Source organism: Natrix helvetica (genome assembly GCF_964273705.1).
Source record: "Natrix helvetica genome assembly, chromosome: 5".
Taxonomy (NCBI): Eukaryota; Metazoa; Chordata; class Lepidosauria; order Squamata; family Natricidae; genus Natrix; species Natrix helvetica.
In genome coordinates, this window is record NC_138551.1 from 59,074,904 (window position 1) to 59,092,776 (window position 17,873).

General features: G+C 36.5%; 1 protein-coding gene across 1 annotated transcript in view; it reads left to right on the plus strand.

Moving 5' to 3' along the window:
- The window catches only part of ATRNL1 (attractin like 1), a 536,103-nt gene that overhangs the window by 107,858 nt on the left and 410,372 nt on the right, over nt 1-17,873 (plus strand). Inside the window, exons 14-16 of the mRNA XM_081954366.1 lie at nt 8,499-8,631; nt 9,925-10,106; nt 14,576-14,789. Of these exons, the coding sequence (XP_081810492.1) occupies nt 8,499-8,631; nt 9,925-10,106; nt 14,576-14,789 (529 nt within the window). The remainder of the gene's footprint in view (nt 1-8,498; nt 8,632-9,924; nt 10,107-14,575; nt 14,790-17,873) is intronic.

The window sequence follows — 17,873 nt, forward strand, 5'->3', positions numbered from 1 at the left end:
ACAGCTGGATAACAAACAGAATTTATAGTTTAGAATTTTCCCATATCATATATTATCTTTATTGAGAAAGCAATGAAGCTGAAATTTCAAACTGCTCATGAATGCTGAAATGCAGAAAACATAGTTGAAATGTAAATGTGCTAGAGCTTACCATCTATCACATTCACACAGAATATGATACAACCAGATTTCTTGCAAATTTAGTTTGCCTCTGCAAACTAAATATTTTCATATTTTCTTTGATTCCTACTCTTATAATTCTAAGCATAGAAATTCCAACCAGTTATATGGACATCTATGCTTTTACTGACATTGATTGATTCCTCTTGGACAAAAGTATTTCTCTGGATCCACATGTTGAAGAAGGTTGTCAGAGGAGTTATAGTTACTGCTAATAAATAGAAACTATACACATATACAAACTTCCTTTCCTTTCCTTTCCTTTCCTTTCCTTTCCTTTCCTTTCCTTTCTTTCCCTTCCCTTCCCTTCCCTTCAAAGATGAAACTGAAATTTATATGTCAAGATGTATTAATGATTTTCTGAAGAAAATATCCTTGAAATTTAAGTGGAAAATAGATAATCCAAGTACTTCATTCTTCATAAGCACTGTCATAATTCCACTTACCCTTATCAGTAATAATAAAAATATTTACATTATGAAACTAGATAAAATTGGTACTTTTTAACAAAAGTCTGTTACTAATTATCTGGGCTCATATCTTAGCTGCAAGGTGAGAAACCATTATTAAAGATATACAATATTTGAATTGGAAAAAGTCAAGGTCCTTTGGATCCTTCATGGGCAACTTATCTGCTGTTGGTTACTACTTAAATATATGTTGCTATCTCCTTAACTCAAACACATATTTTCCTGAATCCATACAGGTACCATGTGGACACAGGAAAAGGCACAGCTTCTTTAAGGAGCAGATGACAGAAGGTGCCCATGTCAGATCTGAAGTACCTTTTCCTGGTTGAGATCTGAATACTGCACATATTTATAAAAGTCAGTTTCTCACTCACATAATGTGTAATGTTGAAATAAATTATAGTTGTGATGGCCTGATTTACAGTTTATGCTAAAATAAATGTATGGATTCCTGATACATACTGCATTACAAGGTAACACAAGTCATTTCAGCTTAGAAAAACTTCTTGTGGGTACTTTGTCATTTTTCAATAGAACTATTTCCTTTCCCTGAGTAAGGATCACATTTGGTAACTTCAAGGGACAGTATATCTTGTTATGGGACTGCAGGGTTCCTCTGCATTATTGAATTAAATCTGGATATATTTATCAAATATGTAAATATGGTCTTTGTAAAGTTATTCTTTTATTTTTTCCATTGGAGCATTAATTATTATCTAATTCTTAATCTTACACCATATATATCTTTGTAGTTAGCTTCATTAAAGTTCTGAGAACAGCTGTGACTAAATGTTGATGAAAATAACCTCACCAATTAAAGGCCTTATCTGGAAGGTATTTCACAACTCCAAATATATAGCAAAACATCTGCAGTTTACATGAGATACTTTTCAACTATACATAGAGGAAGATGTTCACTGGTCTAATCATGCATGAGATCCATAAGCATTTCTTTATCTGTTGTAGTACAACTGGGAAACTGGTATAACAATGAGATGCCTCCTTCATAACTTATTTGTAACACATGTAATAAGTGAAATTACTAATTTCCTTATAAGAAATACATAATAAGGAATTTCTTCTGCAGATAATTTTCAGTGAAGTTGTAATTTCCATTTTGGCTTTGTAGAAAGCAGAACTCTAGCTAGTAGCCAGGAGCACTATATGAAGCGATTTAACAGTATCTTATTTTGCTAATGCAAAAAATGAAATTGGAATGGCAATCTACTCCTTTTAATGAACTCAGAACTGAGAAGAATAATTGAAGGTGTGCACTGTTTTCAGATTAACCCATATGCCTCCTTTTCTTTTGAGATGCTACAGTTAAATTTTGAAACCTTATCAGCTTTGCCTTATCAGCTGTCTGGAAAGGCAAAGATGAAACTACAGTTATGATATAAATATCACAATATATACAGTATTTGTATCAGTGATGTGATTAATTATATAAGGGTATTGATGATGTCACCATAGTTTTCTAAAAGTCCTGTCATCTTATTTGATATAAAAAGGCAATGATTTAAGCTCCAGTTTTGTTTTAAGATTGATAAATATAGATCTCCAATTTGGATAAAATACTAAAACTAGACCTGCAGGTCTATGGAGCTTGAGAGAGAAAAAGAGAAACGTTAGCTGTTAAAATCAGTTAACTACATTTAAAAATAAATAAATTTATTAAAAGATTATAATCTCATAGTAAAAATTAATACACTCTCGTAGTAAAAGTTAATACAAACTAAAAGAGCAGAAAAAGTAAAAAGTGCAATGCAAAAGAAAAAAACAACAGAAAGGAAAAAAACAACAAATTTGTAAAAAAAAAGGAATAAAAATAAAGAGGTTACTTCATCTCCTTTTACTTTACAACCAATAATGTCATTTCAGCACAGGCTTCAGCAAAAGTCTATTAAGGACTATCAGTAATAACAATATATTTTCTTTTTAACCCCGATTAACTAAACCAATTTAGAATTAGTGTCCACCTAGAATTAGAATAGATTACGATGGTGTTCAATCCTAGGCAGGTTTTTCTATCAGGCTGCAAAGAGAAAATATCTTATGTGAACTCTTATGTAGGCATCAGGAAGGGCATCCAGCCAGTAAACACGCAGCTACATTCATTCATCCTGCCTCTACCTAGATTAAAGGGATTACAGGGTAGTAAAAAGAAAAGAAAAAGATCTGATAAAGAAACAAATAATGCACAAGACTCTTTCATGATAATCTGAAAAAGAGCCATGGCCTTTCTAAATAGAAACCTTGCCCAAGATTCAGGAAATCATGGCTTGATGGAAGGGAAAATGTGAGAAAAAAGTACTGTTCCTTTTGTTAGAGAGGAAGGTTATGTAAGTATCTTAGAATTGTTACAATCTAACTGCTAGTAAGTATTTAGACATTCTTAAAACCCAGGAAGGAAGAAATGCCATTTGTAGAATTAATAAGAAGCAGGGGAATGCTTAAAATATCTAGAAAATTGGAATGAACAAAAGAAACCACGAAGTACTATATTCAAGTTGAGCCATTGTATATACATCTAGAGCTTAAGGGAATTAACTAATGAATGCAATAAACCAGCAATAATTGCTTTTTATAACTCAAAGAAAACAGGAAGGCAATAGAGAATATGAAGGAATAGAAAAACAAATATTGTTTCAAACTTTATCAATTACTACTACATAATACGAACTTCAATAAAGTAATTCTAGAGTCACACAGCGGCTTCTGCTATGGCTCACTTTGTCTTCAGTGCCAGTCCAGAAATGAACAATACTGTTGGGAATGAAACACAGATGCTGGTGTCAATTTCCTTGATAGGTCCTATTTCAGCTCCCTCTGTTCGATATAGATTAAGGTGATTAGCAGTTAAATACAAATGTAAAATAAAGCCTGTCTCAGAAGAAAATACAATTCATCCTCACCATTCTGTCTTACTTTGCATCAATTAATATATGCATCCTAAACCTGTCAATCTGATACATTATATCAATTTTGATTTTATTATGTTAATTCTACTGCAATCTTAGTATACACAAGAATTACTTATTGGATTTGCATTTATACTAGATTACCAAGACATACCCAAAAAGTTATTCATCCCTGAATATAAAAGCAATACTTATATTCATACCCTGATTATAAAAGTAATACTGAATAAAAGAGCAATATATGGATTATGAGCAAGGTTTTTCCATTTTTAAAAAATATCTTTTAAATGGTTTTTTTAAAAGCTTTAGATTTTGTGCAATCAGAAAATTGTATCTACAAAAAATAAAAAACTTGTGGGCTCCCTCGTCCTATTACTTTTACCAAACCGTGTTTGCTACCATATGGATTCATTCTCAGGAACAGCTAAAAACTGTTCAGAAATTTGACATTGTGATAATGATGTGTTAACAGGGAATATTAGGTAGAACTGTTATTAAATGAGCAGATGGTGCTTACTTGCAATTTAAATTCATTGTAATGTACATATCAGGAAGGATTGTCAATAATGTATAATGACTGAACCAACTTAAATGCAAAAAGGTATTAAAAAGTTACTAGAATTTATCTGTGCATATTTTGTAGATGAATTTTCTGTTGCTTTGCAACTTTTCATTCCAGATAATTTGTTTATATATACTTATATGCTGTTGTCTTATCATGTTTTTAATTACCTTGTTAGCCAACTCTGTAGGCTATTTCTTTTTTGCCACAATTTTTTTTATTTTTTATTTTCAAAACAAACATAAAGAACTTTCTTCTTTACATACTGTAGAAAGTATCAGTTGGTTACAAAAACACAGTTGGTTTCGTGCATCTCTTCCACCGTCATCAATTTTAGTTCATATTAATTCTAGTATTTTATCTCAGGTGTTTATACATATTACCATCTTCATACCTCCACTTTAATTTGACTGTAATTATTTAAACGTCATTCATCATAAAATATACAAAAATTTAGTACATAACCACATACTGGCATTTCATTTACTATTTCTAAACTCCTCAAATAACATTGAAGCCTTATGTCCTATTCTAGCTAAACATCCGTAATATTTAATAACAAAATTTTCTAATCCTCCTTTCAAAATCACTATTTACAATTTGCATCCAGTTTCCTTATACCCATACATATATATGAATTATTATCATTATCCTTTCATTATTTGGCTATATCCTAACATTATCCCCCTAATAATCAAAACTTAACTCTGTCTAATTTAATTCTTTTTTATTGTTATTATTATTAATCTTTATATATAATCCAAAAGGATTTCTAGCCTTCCCTTCATGGTTATCATTTAATATTCATATCCAGTTATTGCTTATCAGAACACTACACATTGTATACATTATTATCATTATCAATTTTTTATTTAACTATACCTATTATCACTAAATTTCACTAAGTTCAGCTAGTTTTGAATTATACTCTTCCATTTATCAACCTTTATCTTTCCAATAACAAAACACTCTCATCTTCTGCCATTTGTGGAACTAATGTGCTAAACATTTTCTTAATCAGATCTGTATGGACTTCTCTTAGCAACTCCTTGCTTGTAAAATCTCTCATGTACTCTTGATGCCCTCTTTCTGTTTTCTTGTTCAGCTTGTCTTTGATTGTCAGCAGTGTTATCAATATTTTTGCCGATAAGAATCCATAGTCCATAGGTTCTTTAATTTTCTCTTCTTCTTCTATATCTTGCTCTTTGAAATAAATCTCCTCTCCATTTAATTCCTCTTTCGATATTCCATTCTTTCTTTTTTCAAAAATAGACCAATTGCCATAAATGTCAACCGGTTTAATCTCTTTATATTCATCTTGCACTTCGGTTTTTTTTAGTTTCAATCACCTCATTTTGTATTTGATAAGCATCCGCGATTTTTTTGTTCCAAGTAATCCACTTTTCTTTCTATTCTCTCCTCTGTATTTAATAATTTTTGCAATTCTGCAAATATTCCTTGAACGTTTGAAGCTTCTATATTCTCCTGAGATGCCATATTATCATGCACAGCTGCTCTTGCTTGGAAGGTCAACAAGATTGAAGCATACGTTCACAAAGACCATTGTTTTCACTTTGAGTGCACTTCTAAGGGACATCTGCTCCCCTTCCCATCACTCTGTAGCCAAGCCGCAAGTCTAAACAAAGAAAGTTCTGCCTGAATACACAAATTCCGTTCAAGAAAACCTCCCAGCATTCGAGCAGCGCAGCACTGTTAAAAAGTTTATTTTTTGTGACTATTTTATATTTCAAATTGAAAAAAGTAATCCGATCTTTAAATGAGTTTTTCTAATGAATTAGAAAAGTATCTACAACAATGAGAGGAGAAAACTTTGTTCTATAGATCACGGAGAATCACAAAGAAAAGGTAGAAGAAGAAGAAGACTTGATCCATTCATTTTAAAAAGCTTGTAGAAATTCCGTCCATGTAAAAAGAATTTTAAAAAAGAGATAACCACTGTCCAAAACCATTTCAAATTTAATTTCGCCACTTAAATCTTCTATTCTTCCATTTAAATTAATTTTTAAGTTTTTATAGGCAGACTCTTTTTTAAAACAATAAAAATTCCTCACCAGCTGGAAACACTTTCTCTTTCCATATCCTCCATTTTGAAGCCGCCCCGACTTTGTCAGCCTTGGCTGGATTTTTTGTTGCCGGCTTGAAGAACTTCTCTTGCTTCTTTCCGGGATTTTGCGATAGCCCCAAAATCAGCAAGACATATTCTTCCTGTTCACCATCTTTTCGGGACAGTTTAGGTCCATTGAACCCCCCCCCCCCCCCATGACAAAAGTATTGGCTGTGGTGTCAGAGCATTGAGACCACACAACCATATCATCGTGACGCTGGCCCTGCCTACTCTTTGTAGGCTATTTCTAAGTTGATCTTAATAACAGTCTTTTTATAATCTACAGCAAAATGCTACTTGGTTTAGCAATTGCTTAAAATAGCATAAGTTCTAATTCTTAAATTTGAAAATTATATTTTCAATTAGAAGGGAAAGATAAATGGTTATTCTACTGCTATCAAGACTGCAACAATTACATTTTTTTCTTCACAGGTTCACATCCCACTCCTTTTTGTATAGATGTTATAGTCAGTGATTTTTTTTTAATGTTGCTACCTTTTTTCCCCCTGTGTCTATAATCATTTTTTTGCCCTGAGCTTACTCATTTCCTTTGAACTCTTTCTCAGATCCTATGCATCTTAATTTTTCTCTTCTTGTAATTCTCACTTATATCTCTCTTCTAATATAGAGGATTTAACATGAAACACATTTATCTTTCATTAATTTATAAAGGGAAATGCATGTTCCAGGATACTAGCTAAAATTGGAGATTACAACTGCTTTAATCAACAATTCCAATTAATTTTAACAGATAGCATATTTGCTGTATGTGTGAATCAAAAGGCAACTGGACTTCTTGTCTTTGCTTGGACTTTTCACTTCTCATCTAATTCACTTCTCCTTTTACTTTATCCTTTTTTACCCAGATTTGCTCATGAATATTTTTAATCTCATACTTTAAACCATTATGTTTTATTTCCTTATTTCTTAGCCTGTTCCTTTCCATTTCTTCTTTTTTCACGGCTCCAGGTTAAATTCCACTTTTTCTATCTTCCCACCCCTAGCATGTCTCTCTCTTTTGTAACAAGGCCCATAATTTTTATGCCTACCATAATTGATCTGAAATTAATATCTAATTTGTCTGCCTTGAGATATCTTCTTCTCTTGTCCAGAAGTTTATAATTTATTTCTTTACTGAGTCCAAGTGTCTGTTAGCAGACAATCTTTTGATCTTCTAGTTACTCTTCATGAAGGTTTTTATTTTTCCAAATTTGGAGTTAAAACCTTGATCATTCTTTTCCTTCTGACAATGTTGGGAAAAGTTCATTTCATTACACAGGACTGTCAGTAGCCCAAAGGAAATTCTTGTGACACCATTTGGCCAGCAGAAGCCAAAACTGGGCCAATCCTGGGAAAGTGAGTTTTCTGAATTGCTTCTAAAACCTACAAGGGAGTTTTGCATATAATTTCAGAAGTGTCACTATTATTAACTTCTATGAACTGAAGTTTAACACTTGTTGAAAGGACTAAAATGAATTACATCATTAGGTCCACTTAATATGAAATGCCTTTTTGATAGAGAACCACAATTTGAATTTTATGTATGTGACAGAAAGGGCTGTGCCGAAGTTGGTCTGCTGTTACTCCCCACATTGTCCAGCATAGATGGAAAAGTAAAGAAATGCACCATTTTAAACCTTGTTCAGGCTATCTGTAGTTATTTTAAAATTTGATGAATAAATAAATAAATAAAAGTTCCTTTTTATTTATATTCATTCCCTCAAAATAACTGCAATAGGTCTCTTTGATTACAAGAAGAAAAGCTTCCTATCATCAACTTCCTGGCTATTTTACGAGAATGTGTTGAACATATGTTCCTCTAGTGAATTATGGCTGTGTGGATGTTTTATATTGAAATTTTGAAGAAGATACACATGGATAAGTGCACAGATAAACATCAGAACCTAAATGATAACTCCTGCTTTTCTTGGCAGTAGCTGCTTATTGATGTTGTTGATGATGATGTTCAAGTTATTCTTAATTTTTTGATCAGTGTGCTTGTGTATGTACAGACGTGCATGTGTGTCCACATGCCTCAAATCCGGTTTTGACATCTGGTAACTCTGAACAAGTCTGCAGTTTTCTTGGCAACTTTTTCAGAAGTGATTTGCCATTGCCTGCTTCCTAGGCTGAGGGAGAGCGAACAGCCCGAAGTCAACCACTAAGTTTCCTTGTGACTTTTTGCTATTTTTACTTCTTTCTGAAAATTAACAAAATTTGTACATGTGCTTATATTTTAGTCAGTGAAGAACTACACCAAATGTCATGTAAGAAACGAACAGATATGTAACAAGTTGACTAGTTGCAAAAGCTGTTCACTAAACCTCAATTGCCAGTGGGATCAGCGACAGCAAGAATGTCAAGCCTTACCAGGTAAAAAGAAAAGAAACTATTTTAAAATAATATTTTAATAATGTAATATTTAATAACACATAATTGTTCTGTTAAAGAAAGAATGGGCCAGTCATAGCAGGAATTCAGATTATTTCCAATTTGACAAAGACAACTGTGATATTAAGTATTCAGTGTAATCAGTACAATAATAACAACAATGGACTCTGTGTGTTTGTGTGTGTGTGTGTGTGTGTGTGTATGTGTGTGATTTAGTCATAGCATAAATTATGCCATTTATCAATGTAAATGATGTAAATTTCCCTAAGAAAAGCCATCAACTTTTTGTGCGCTTGTTTATGTGCTGATTTGAATGCAATGAACGTAGTTCCTGCTTTTGCATGTGTAGACAAATATTTTGTCTCTTGCATCCAAAGTCAAATAAATGGGATTCCATTAAATCAAAGTTTCATTATATTTGATTCAAACGTAACTATATTTTTCTGGATAAAAGTTCAGTAAGTTCCAAAACTCCTATTAACTATGTTTTCTAAAGATTATGAATGTATGGAGCACAGGTAGCTTTTTTGACTGAAAATCCTTATTAAACATCTTACTTTCTGGCAACCCTAACCCGTTTTATGTGTTATTATTATAGTTTTACAGTAGTCGCTATATTAATACATTTACTAATAATCTCAATAAGGACTTTATTTTTGTTCAAAATAAAAAAGTGAGAAAAATGTAAGAGAGATACAGAAATACTAATCTATTCAGTTTTGTGTTCTCCACAGGTAACTGAAGGCAGGATAAAAGAGTAGGACAGAAGGTTGAGACTGATAGAAAAATGGTTAGGGGATGTAATGTTGTTATGATTGAGTTTAAATTTGTAGGCCCTATGAAATTTATCCTAGGTTATTAGAAGAAGAAGTTGAATTCTTTGAGAAATGATAAACACTGATATAATATAACTTTATTGGAGGCAAGCAGGTGTTTTTATTTTCAAAGAGAACAATGAAGAGGTATTGATATCAATGTTTAAGAAGGTAGTAGACCAGATCATAAAGAGCTTGATCTCTAAGCACATTGAACATATTTCAGTAATTAGCAAGTGTCAATGTGTGCTCACATATAATTGCACTAATTTATTTAGAGCTTCAATTTGTTGAATTGTGTATATACTTTTTTTCCCTTAAAGCATATATGAAGCTTATTATATATATAATGGACATGATACATTTAGTAAGTATTTTGAAAGGTGATATCTTTTGCTGTTCAAAGTAGATTTTTTAAAAAATACAATTACTTTTAATCTTGTGTAATTTTTTTTACAAGCTCACTTATGTGGAGAAGGATGGAATCATGTTGGAGATGCTTGCCTTCGTATAAACTCTAGTCGTGAAAACTATGACAATGCTAGACTTTATTGTTATGGCTTAAATGGGATTCTTGCTTCATTAACAACTTCCAAAGAGGTAGAGTTCGTTTTGGATGAAATACAGAAGTACACTGTCCAGGTAACTTGAATGATTTGTAAGTGTATATAAAATGGAGTTTGGGTTTATTTCTAGGAAATAGTGATGCCAAATCATAGAAACAAATATACATTTTACTCAACCAGTTACCAAGTATATGTACATAGGATCTGCTGATGTATTATGTAGTTGAAGTGTTTGCTTAAGGATTTCTTATTTTTATTACTCCATAATAAAGTGAGTAGTATAGTAATAGTATTCTATAGTAATAGAATATCTGCAATATAGATCTGAATTCCAGTTTTTTAAAATTAGTAAAACTATTGTTTATATAATTGAATCCAAATCTAGAGAAGTGGTTTTTTAAAAAAATAAATACATTTAATATCACTGCAATGTTTGCAATTAATCACCCAGTTAATATCATTGGTGGCATATTGTCATTGGTTTTATCATTTCTGAAAACATTTTGGTTGCATTTCCTTCAATTAGGTGGGATTGCCCAAGTTTATTTATGGAAAGAACGAAAATGATAACTAAAGATCACTTTACATTGATCTTTATAATTTTTATTTTTAGCTCTTCCACTAAATTACCAATGAATTTTTAATATTAATTGAAGGGGGGGGGGAGGAAAACATAAATTTTAAATAAAGAAATGGGGTATATATGCATCCTTTAAATAATATGGTGTCTTCCTTCTGGAACTATGCATTTATATTTAAGAGAACTGTTCTTTACAATTGGAAAGGGATATGAAGCTAACAATTCATCTGGTTCTTCCTTTCAATTGATACAGTAGCTCTTGATTTACTTTTCTTCTTTATTAATAGAGAAATTATTTCATAAAACATAAATGTTATTCATAGATTCTGTCTTATAGGCAGCAGATACCATTTTCTTTATGCTAAGTGAAGTTATTAATCTTTCTAATGCAGAATAGAATATTTTCACATGTGGTAGTACTTATACAAGCTGCCTTTTTATATAAGCAGAAAAACAAGATATAAATATAATAATAAATAAATAAACTAAGGAGAGGTTGGTGCAGCAGTTAAGGCAGCAGGCTAGAAAATAGGATGTTGGAAGTTCTAGTCTAGCCAGGGCCCCTGATGTCAGGCTTAGAAACAAGCTGATTGGTTAATTCCTATCACAATTAATGGATCAAAATAACTTTATAGACTGATTTTACACGAAGAGGTTCTTTCCCTTTTAAAACATTCATATTAGCCTCGACTCATAAACAAATCAATTCCAACCTTTATTATCAGAGTACAACATGTGTACAATGAAATTGGCTGAGGCTCCCTTCATGCAGCCCCCCCCAAAACAATACAACTCACAGTGAAAGACAAAAAATCCCTAGCCCACTGACTCCTACTAACAAACACCTAGTCCTATTGCACCATGTGAACTTATTGCACTTGCGCCGGCCCCACAAGTCAGTCATACTATGTTCTTCTAGAGCAGCTATGGTGGACCTTTTTTGGCTTGTGTGCCATAAGAGGGGGAACGCAGGGGGGTCGTGCACGGGTGGGCCACACTCATAATGCAACGTGCAACCCCCCTGTGCGCATTTGCACATGAGAGGCGTTCCCCCATTTTTTGCATGATTTTTTTCGCCTTCTCCAGGCTCCAGAGGCTTTATAGGAGCCTGGGGAGGGCAAAAACAACCTCCCCTGCTCCCCCAGAGGCCCTCTGGAGGCTTCAGGGACCTTCAGGAGGCTTCCCTGAAGCCTCCGGAGGACTAAAAACCACCCTATGAGCAAACCGGACTTGCGGTTTGTTCGTAGGGCCGTTTTTAGTCCTCCTGAGGCTTCAAGGAAGCTGCCTGAAGGTCCCTGAAGCCTCCGGTGGGCTTAAACCGACTCTATGAGCAAACCGGAAGTCCATTCCCGAAGTTCCAGTTTGCCCATAGGGCCGTTTTTTTGTGTTTCGGAGGCTTCAGGGAAGCTCCTGAAGCCTCCGGAGGGCCTCCGGGGGGGAGGCTCTTTTCTCCTTCCCCAGGCTCCTATAAAGCCTCTGGAGCTTGGAGAGGGAGAAAAATGGCTTTAAAAAAGGCTGAAGTCAGCTGGCCAGCGTGCGTGCCATAGGTTTGCCATCCCGGTTCTAGAGTTATTTTTCATTTAGGAGTCTGACAGCCCATGGATAAAAACTGTTCTTCAGCCTGTTTGTGCGGCTACCTATGCATCTATATCTCCTTCCAGAGATAGAAGTTGCTTCTATATCTCCTTCTAGGAGGATAAAGAAGTGCTGACCAGGGTGTGAGTCATCCCTGCATACTTACATGCCAAAATTAGGAGGTATGATTTTGCTATGATGCAGAGTATATATTTATTAGATGGAAAAAAGAAATCTCACATTGATATAATAAGGAAATTGCATTGCTTTTCATAATGCATTATCAAAGACATAAATAATGGCCGAGTATTTACATTTGGGCTTGCCTCAGATTCCCCACTTTACAAATTACATGATATTCAATACCTGCTGTTAAAAATAAGAATTTTAATCAGAAGATTATTAAATCATTTTGGAACTTTGTTACTACTTCTCCTCCTCAAATAATAAATTACTCCAGATTCACTACGTAAAATGCAATAATACATTTAGGAAGAGATTTGTCTCAAATCATGTGTGTGTTGTAATTTCCTTTTTTAATGATATAGAACCACTCAAAATCAAAGAATCTAGTTTCTCATGTCTTGTCATTACAATAAGCTATTGATTGGTGAAAGGGCTATTCCATTTGTTACTGTTTTTTAAATTTTTGAAAGGAAAGATAATATTATTTTGAAATAATCACATGTGCTATTCAATGAATAGTGAAAAATGCATGCATTTGTAGTAATTGTTTACTTATCAAAGATTTTAATGAAATATTATTGTGTAAAATATTTCACTTCTGATTTTCTCTCCATTCAAAAGTAATTTATTTTTCATTCCTCTCTATAGCTCCCTTTCTGTTTATTCTGTATGTCATTTTGAATGTGTTATCAGCTGCCAGAGATACGTTGAGATTTCCTTAAATTTCTTTCATACGATAGCTGGAACCTTCAGACTACGGTCATGATTTAGAGCATTTCAGTTCATTTTAGATAACCTTCTTGTTACAGACATAATTTAATATAATGTTTCCCAACCATAGCAACTTCCAGTTATGTGAGCTGCTATTCCAATAACTTAGCAATCACTATGTTGTGTGGAAATTCTGAGTGTTGAGATCACACATCTGGATAGTATAGTATAGTATATTTACAGTATAGTAAAGCCTCCCAGTTGTCCTCTCAAATTGCCATAACATTTCCTCACCTATTATTTTACTGTTGTGATTTTTCTAGCAATATACATCCAAGGGTATTTACTACTGCTGGATTAACCCAACATTTATGTTCGGTGGGAAGGCATATAATGGCATGTGATCACGTTTAATCAATATGTAGATATTATTTTATCTCAACTCTTGGCCAACCAAGTGATGCTTCTGTGATTCTGCTTGATGTCTACCAAGAGTATGGTTGAGAAAGTACTGGCTCAGACTTAACCTTTGTAAGATTGAATGGCAATCTTTGTAAGATTGAATGACTTAACCATTGTGAAACTGAGTGGATTCGTGGTCCAGAGTTATAAGCTGGCAGATGCCCAACAGATGACTAGAACTCCCATTCTTCCAATATCTAAGCCACTATCTTAACTACTACTTTTAACTGATTCTAAGATATAAAAATGTTCGTTTTTGTTTCCTAGTTGTTTTGTTGTGTTGATGTCTCATACATCACCTAGAATTGTTTTGATGATTGAAATGATTTGTAAATGGTAATTTTGCAGCCCACAGCCATATACAGCCTATGGGTGGTCCCAGTCCAGCCTGCACCATCAGTGGCATCAGCAACAGGGAAAGCATTAGCGATAAAGACAGGATATTGTTGTGGCAAGAGTGGGCAAAGCATTGGTGCAGTGTCGGGCGTAGGGCATCATCAACATTTGGGATGGGGCGGTATCAGTTGGTGTCATGGTGGCCCTCCACAACAGTCACAGTTCTCATGGCCTCTTGGGAAAATTAAGTCTCTATTCCTGCTTTAAAGTGTATGTAGAAAAAAAATTCTTCCCAAATATATAAATTTTACCTATCTGTAAAATTTACCTGTGTATGTCAGAATTTGTGGTTATTTTATTTTTTTATTTATTCATTTAAGTGTTTTATATTAGTCAGTAGCACAAACTGCCAAGTGGAAAATAGTCCTATGTGTACTTGGTTTGAAATTAGAGGGAAAAATAGTCCAGAATTAATCTTAAGACCCAACACTAAATAATTGTAGTTAGTGTATTTTATATGATTATGATTGTCTGTGATAATAATGTATTTTTATAATATGAAATTATATTTCACATAATTTCAGATGGTTGTGCAAAGTATCATTAACATGGCTGTAATACGTAACAAGTAATATGTAATAAAATAATCCATCTTTGATAATTTGATAATGGACTTTTTGCATTCTCCTTCACAGAAGATATCTCCTTGGGTGGGTCTACGCAAGATTAACATCTCCTACTGGGGATGGGATGATATGTCTCCCTTTACTAATACAACATTGCAGTGGCTTCCTGGAGAACCAAATGACTCTGGATTCTGTGCCTATCTTGAAAGGGCTGAAGTAGCAGGTTTAAAAGCAAATCCTTGTACAGCTAAGGTGGATGGCCTTGTCTGTGAGAAACCTGTTGGTAAGAAATCTACTGTATGATAAATATACTTGTGGAATACTTTACATGTCTTTAGTATTGCATTATGAATAGAGTGAGCATTGATTAATTTGTAGGAGACAGCTGCTAAATTTCATTTGTTTAAATTACTATACATACCAGGGAATGTTTTTTAAAAATATATCTTATTGCATTGAAGGTTTTAACTGGAATCTTAGACTAAATTCACAGATAATGCATCTTGTTCATGAGTAGTAGAATTTTGTGAAAATTATTTTCTATTGTCCACATCTGCTACAAGCAAAATAATAGTAGATTCTATACAAGGACATCAGCAGATACTTGAATTAAATTCCTGGATGCAATCCAGTCATATGGAATGTTTCCAGATGCAAAGTGCGAGTATAAATAAATGTTGTACACTCTAGTCTAAGAAAACTAAAGAATCAGAGAATCACAAATGTAAAATGAATGTATGGCACAAATGAAGTGCATTTGTGACAGAAACTGAAGCAAAAAGAAAGAAAAATAGAAAGAGGAAAAAAATATTTTCCTTTTAGAAAAGTGGCCTTTAGGAAAAGAAAAAGTATATTAAGATAGCCAGAGAAAAATGGACAATGGAAGCCTTGGGCAACAAGGATGCATAAAAAATGAATGCAAACTCAAAACATCCATCAAGAAGGACAAGGACAGTTATATAAGTTAAGAATATCATGAGATAGAGAAACATGGGTAGAGGAAAATGGGAGACACTTTTAAGAAGATCAAAGAAATCCCAGGAAAATTGATTTAATCAATATGAAGGCTTTCTCATTGCAATTGCCTTTGACAAACTCTCATAAGATTACGAAGAATAAGAAGCACCAAGACAAAAAAGGTAAAAAAATGACCTTCCCAGTGATGATAGATGACTTGAAAGCTGGACACTAAGACAAAATGAGAGATGGATAATAGGTGACTTAGAAGTTTATAGTAGCGTGTTTTGTAAGAAGTTCTAAACAGCTGGTCCTGGTTGTGTGAAGACACACAATAATTTGAATCGATCAATGGCAGAACCTCACATAGTTTACATTTGTGAGGTGATTGCATAATGTATTAGACTTGAACAGCGATGGCGAACCTTTTTGGGCTCCCGTGCCAAAAGAGGGGGGAGCGCAACGGGGTCGTACGCAGGCGTGCCATACTCATAATGCTATGTGCGCGACCCCCCTTGCGCATGTGCACACACATGCCCTGCGCATGCGTGTGACCCCTCCCTTTTGGCCTGCAATAGACCCGTTTTTCACCTTCCCCAGGCTCGAGAAGCTTTCAAGGAGCTTCCCCAGGCTCAAGAAGCTTTCAAGGAGCTTGGGGAGGGTGAAAACAGCCTCCCCCACCCTCCCGAGGCTCTTTGCTGTCTCTCGGACTGCACTGGGGGAGAAGCATTTGCAATCGGTATCTACCCCACCCACCTCCCCCACGGCAGCTTCTCCTTCTTCTGGCTGCTCCAGCATCCCAGCCAGAAGCAGCACTGTGACAGCCGCTAGGGGTGAGGGAGCGGCGGTGGCAAGGATGGGCAAGGGTTCCCCTCCCTCCCCACACGAGCGGGCTACTTGCACGGCTCTAGCCCGCGGCTCTAATGAAGATCCGCTGTCTGGAGCGCTGCTACTTGCAGTCGAGATATATTCTGCCAGACCCTTTGTGGCATCTTTATGTGGGTAGCTTGCCTCCCTGCCAGCAGCTCATCCAGCGTTCCGGCTGGAAGCAGCAGCACAACAGTCGCCATTACCAGGGGTGAAGGGGTGGCGGTGGAGAGAACGGGTGACCACCGCCCCTTCATCCTCTCCCCAACAGCAGCTGTTGCATTTCTGCTTCCAGCCGGGATGCTGGCGGAGGAGCTGCTGGTGGAGAGGTGAGCTATCCGCATAAAGACACCACCGAGGGTCTGGCAGAATATATCCTGGCTGGAAGAAGCAGCGCAACAGCAAAGGAGTAGCGATGGCAAGGACGGGCGGTCCCAGGCTTCCCTCCCTCCCCCCTGCCCAAGCAGACTTCTTCATTTCCAGCCTGCAGCTCTGATGAGGATTCGCGGTCCGGAGCGCTGCTGCTTCCAGCTGCGATATATTCTGCCAGACCCTTGGCGGCATCTTTATGCAGGTAGCTCGCCTCCCCGCCAGCAGCTCCTCCACCAGCATCCCGGCTGAAAGCGGAAGTACAACAGCCGTTGTTGGGGAAGAGACGAAGGGGCGGCGGTCGCCCGTTCTCGCCACTGCCACCCCTTCGCCCCTGGTAATGGCGACTGTTGCGCTGCTGCTTCCAGCCAGGACACTAGATGAGCTGCTGGCAGGGAGGCGAGCTACCCTCATAAAGATGCCACCAAGGGCCTGGCTCGCTGACATGGGAGCAGCTGCGGTGGCTGCCCGGTTGCTCCTGCCCTTTCCCCTGTGGCTGTAACTGCTGCTCTTCTGGGCCGCCTGAGCCAGCCAGGCACTCCAGACCGTGGATCCTCATCAGAGCCGCGGCCTGGAGCTGTACACGTAGCCCACTCAGGTGGGGAGAGAAGAAAGCCCATCCTTGCCGCTGCCGCCCCCTCGCCCCCGGCGGCTGTCACATTGCTGCTTCTGCAGGTGCCGGCTGGCCGCTCCTGCCTTTCCCCTTGTGGCTGCCGCTTCTTTTCTGGGGCGCCCAAACCGGCCAGGCACTTCGGACAGCAGATGAGCCATGGGCTGGAGGGCTGGGGCTATGCAAGAAGCCTGTTCAGGTGGGGAGGGAGGGAAGCCCTGACCACAGCTCTACTAAGAAGCAATGGCCAGGAACCCCTCTCTGCATCTTTTGGCACGTGCGGCCGTTGCTCTTCCTGTTGCTGGTTTTTTGTGTGCATGTATGCCAGGAACCAGATCAGCAAATGGCCGACACACATGTGCACCCTGGAAATAAAACGATAATTTTCCTGGCGTGCGCATGTGCACCGGGCGGCTCCACTTCTGCTTTCTGGCACGGCAATTCATGTCAAGACCAGCTGGCTGCTGCGCCCGAACCCGGAAGAGGAACTGGTGATGGCTCCGCGTGCCAGGAGAAATGGCTCTACGTGCCACTTCTGGCACACATGCCATAGGTTCGCCATCA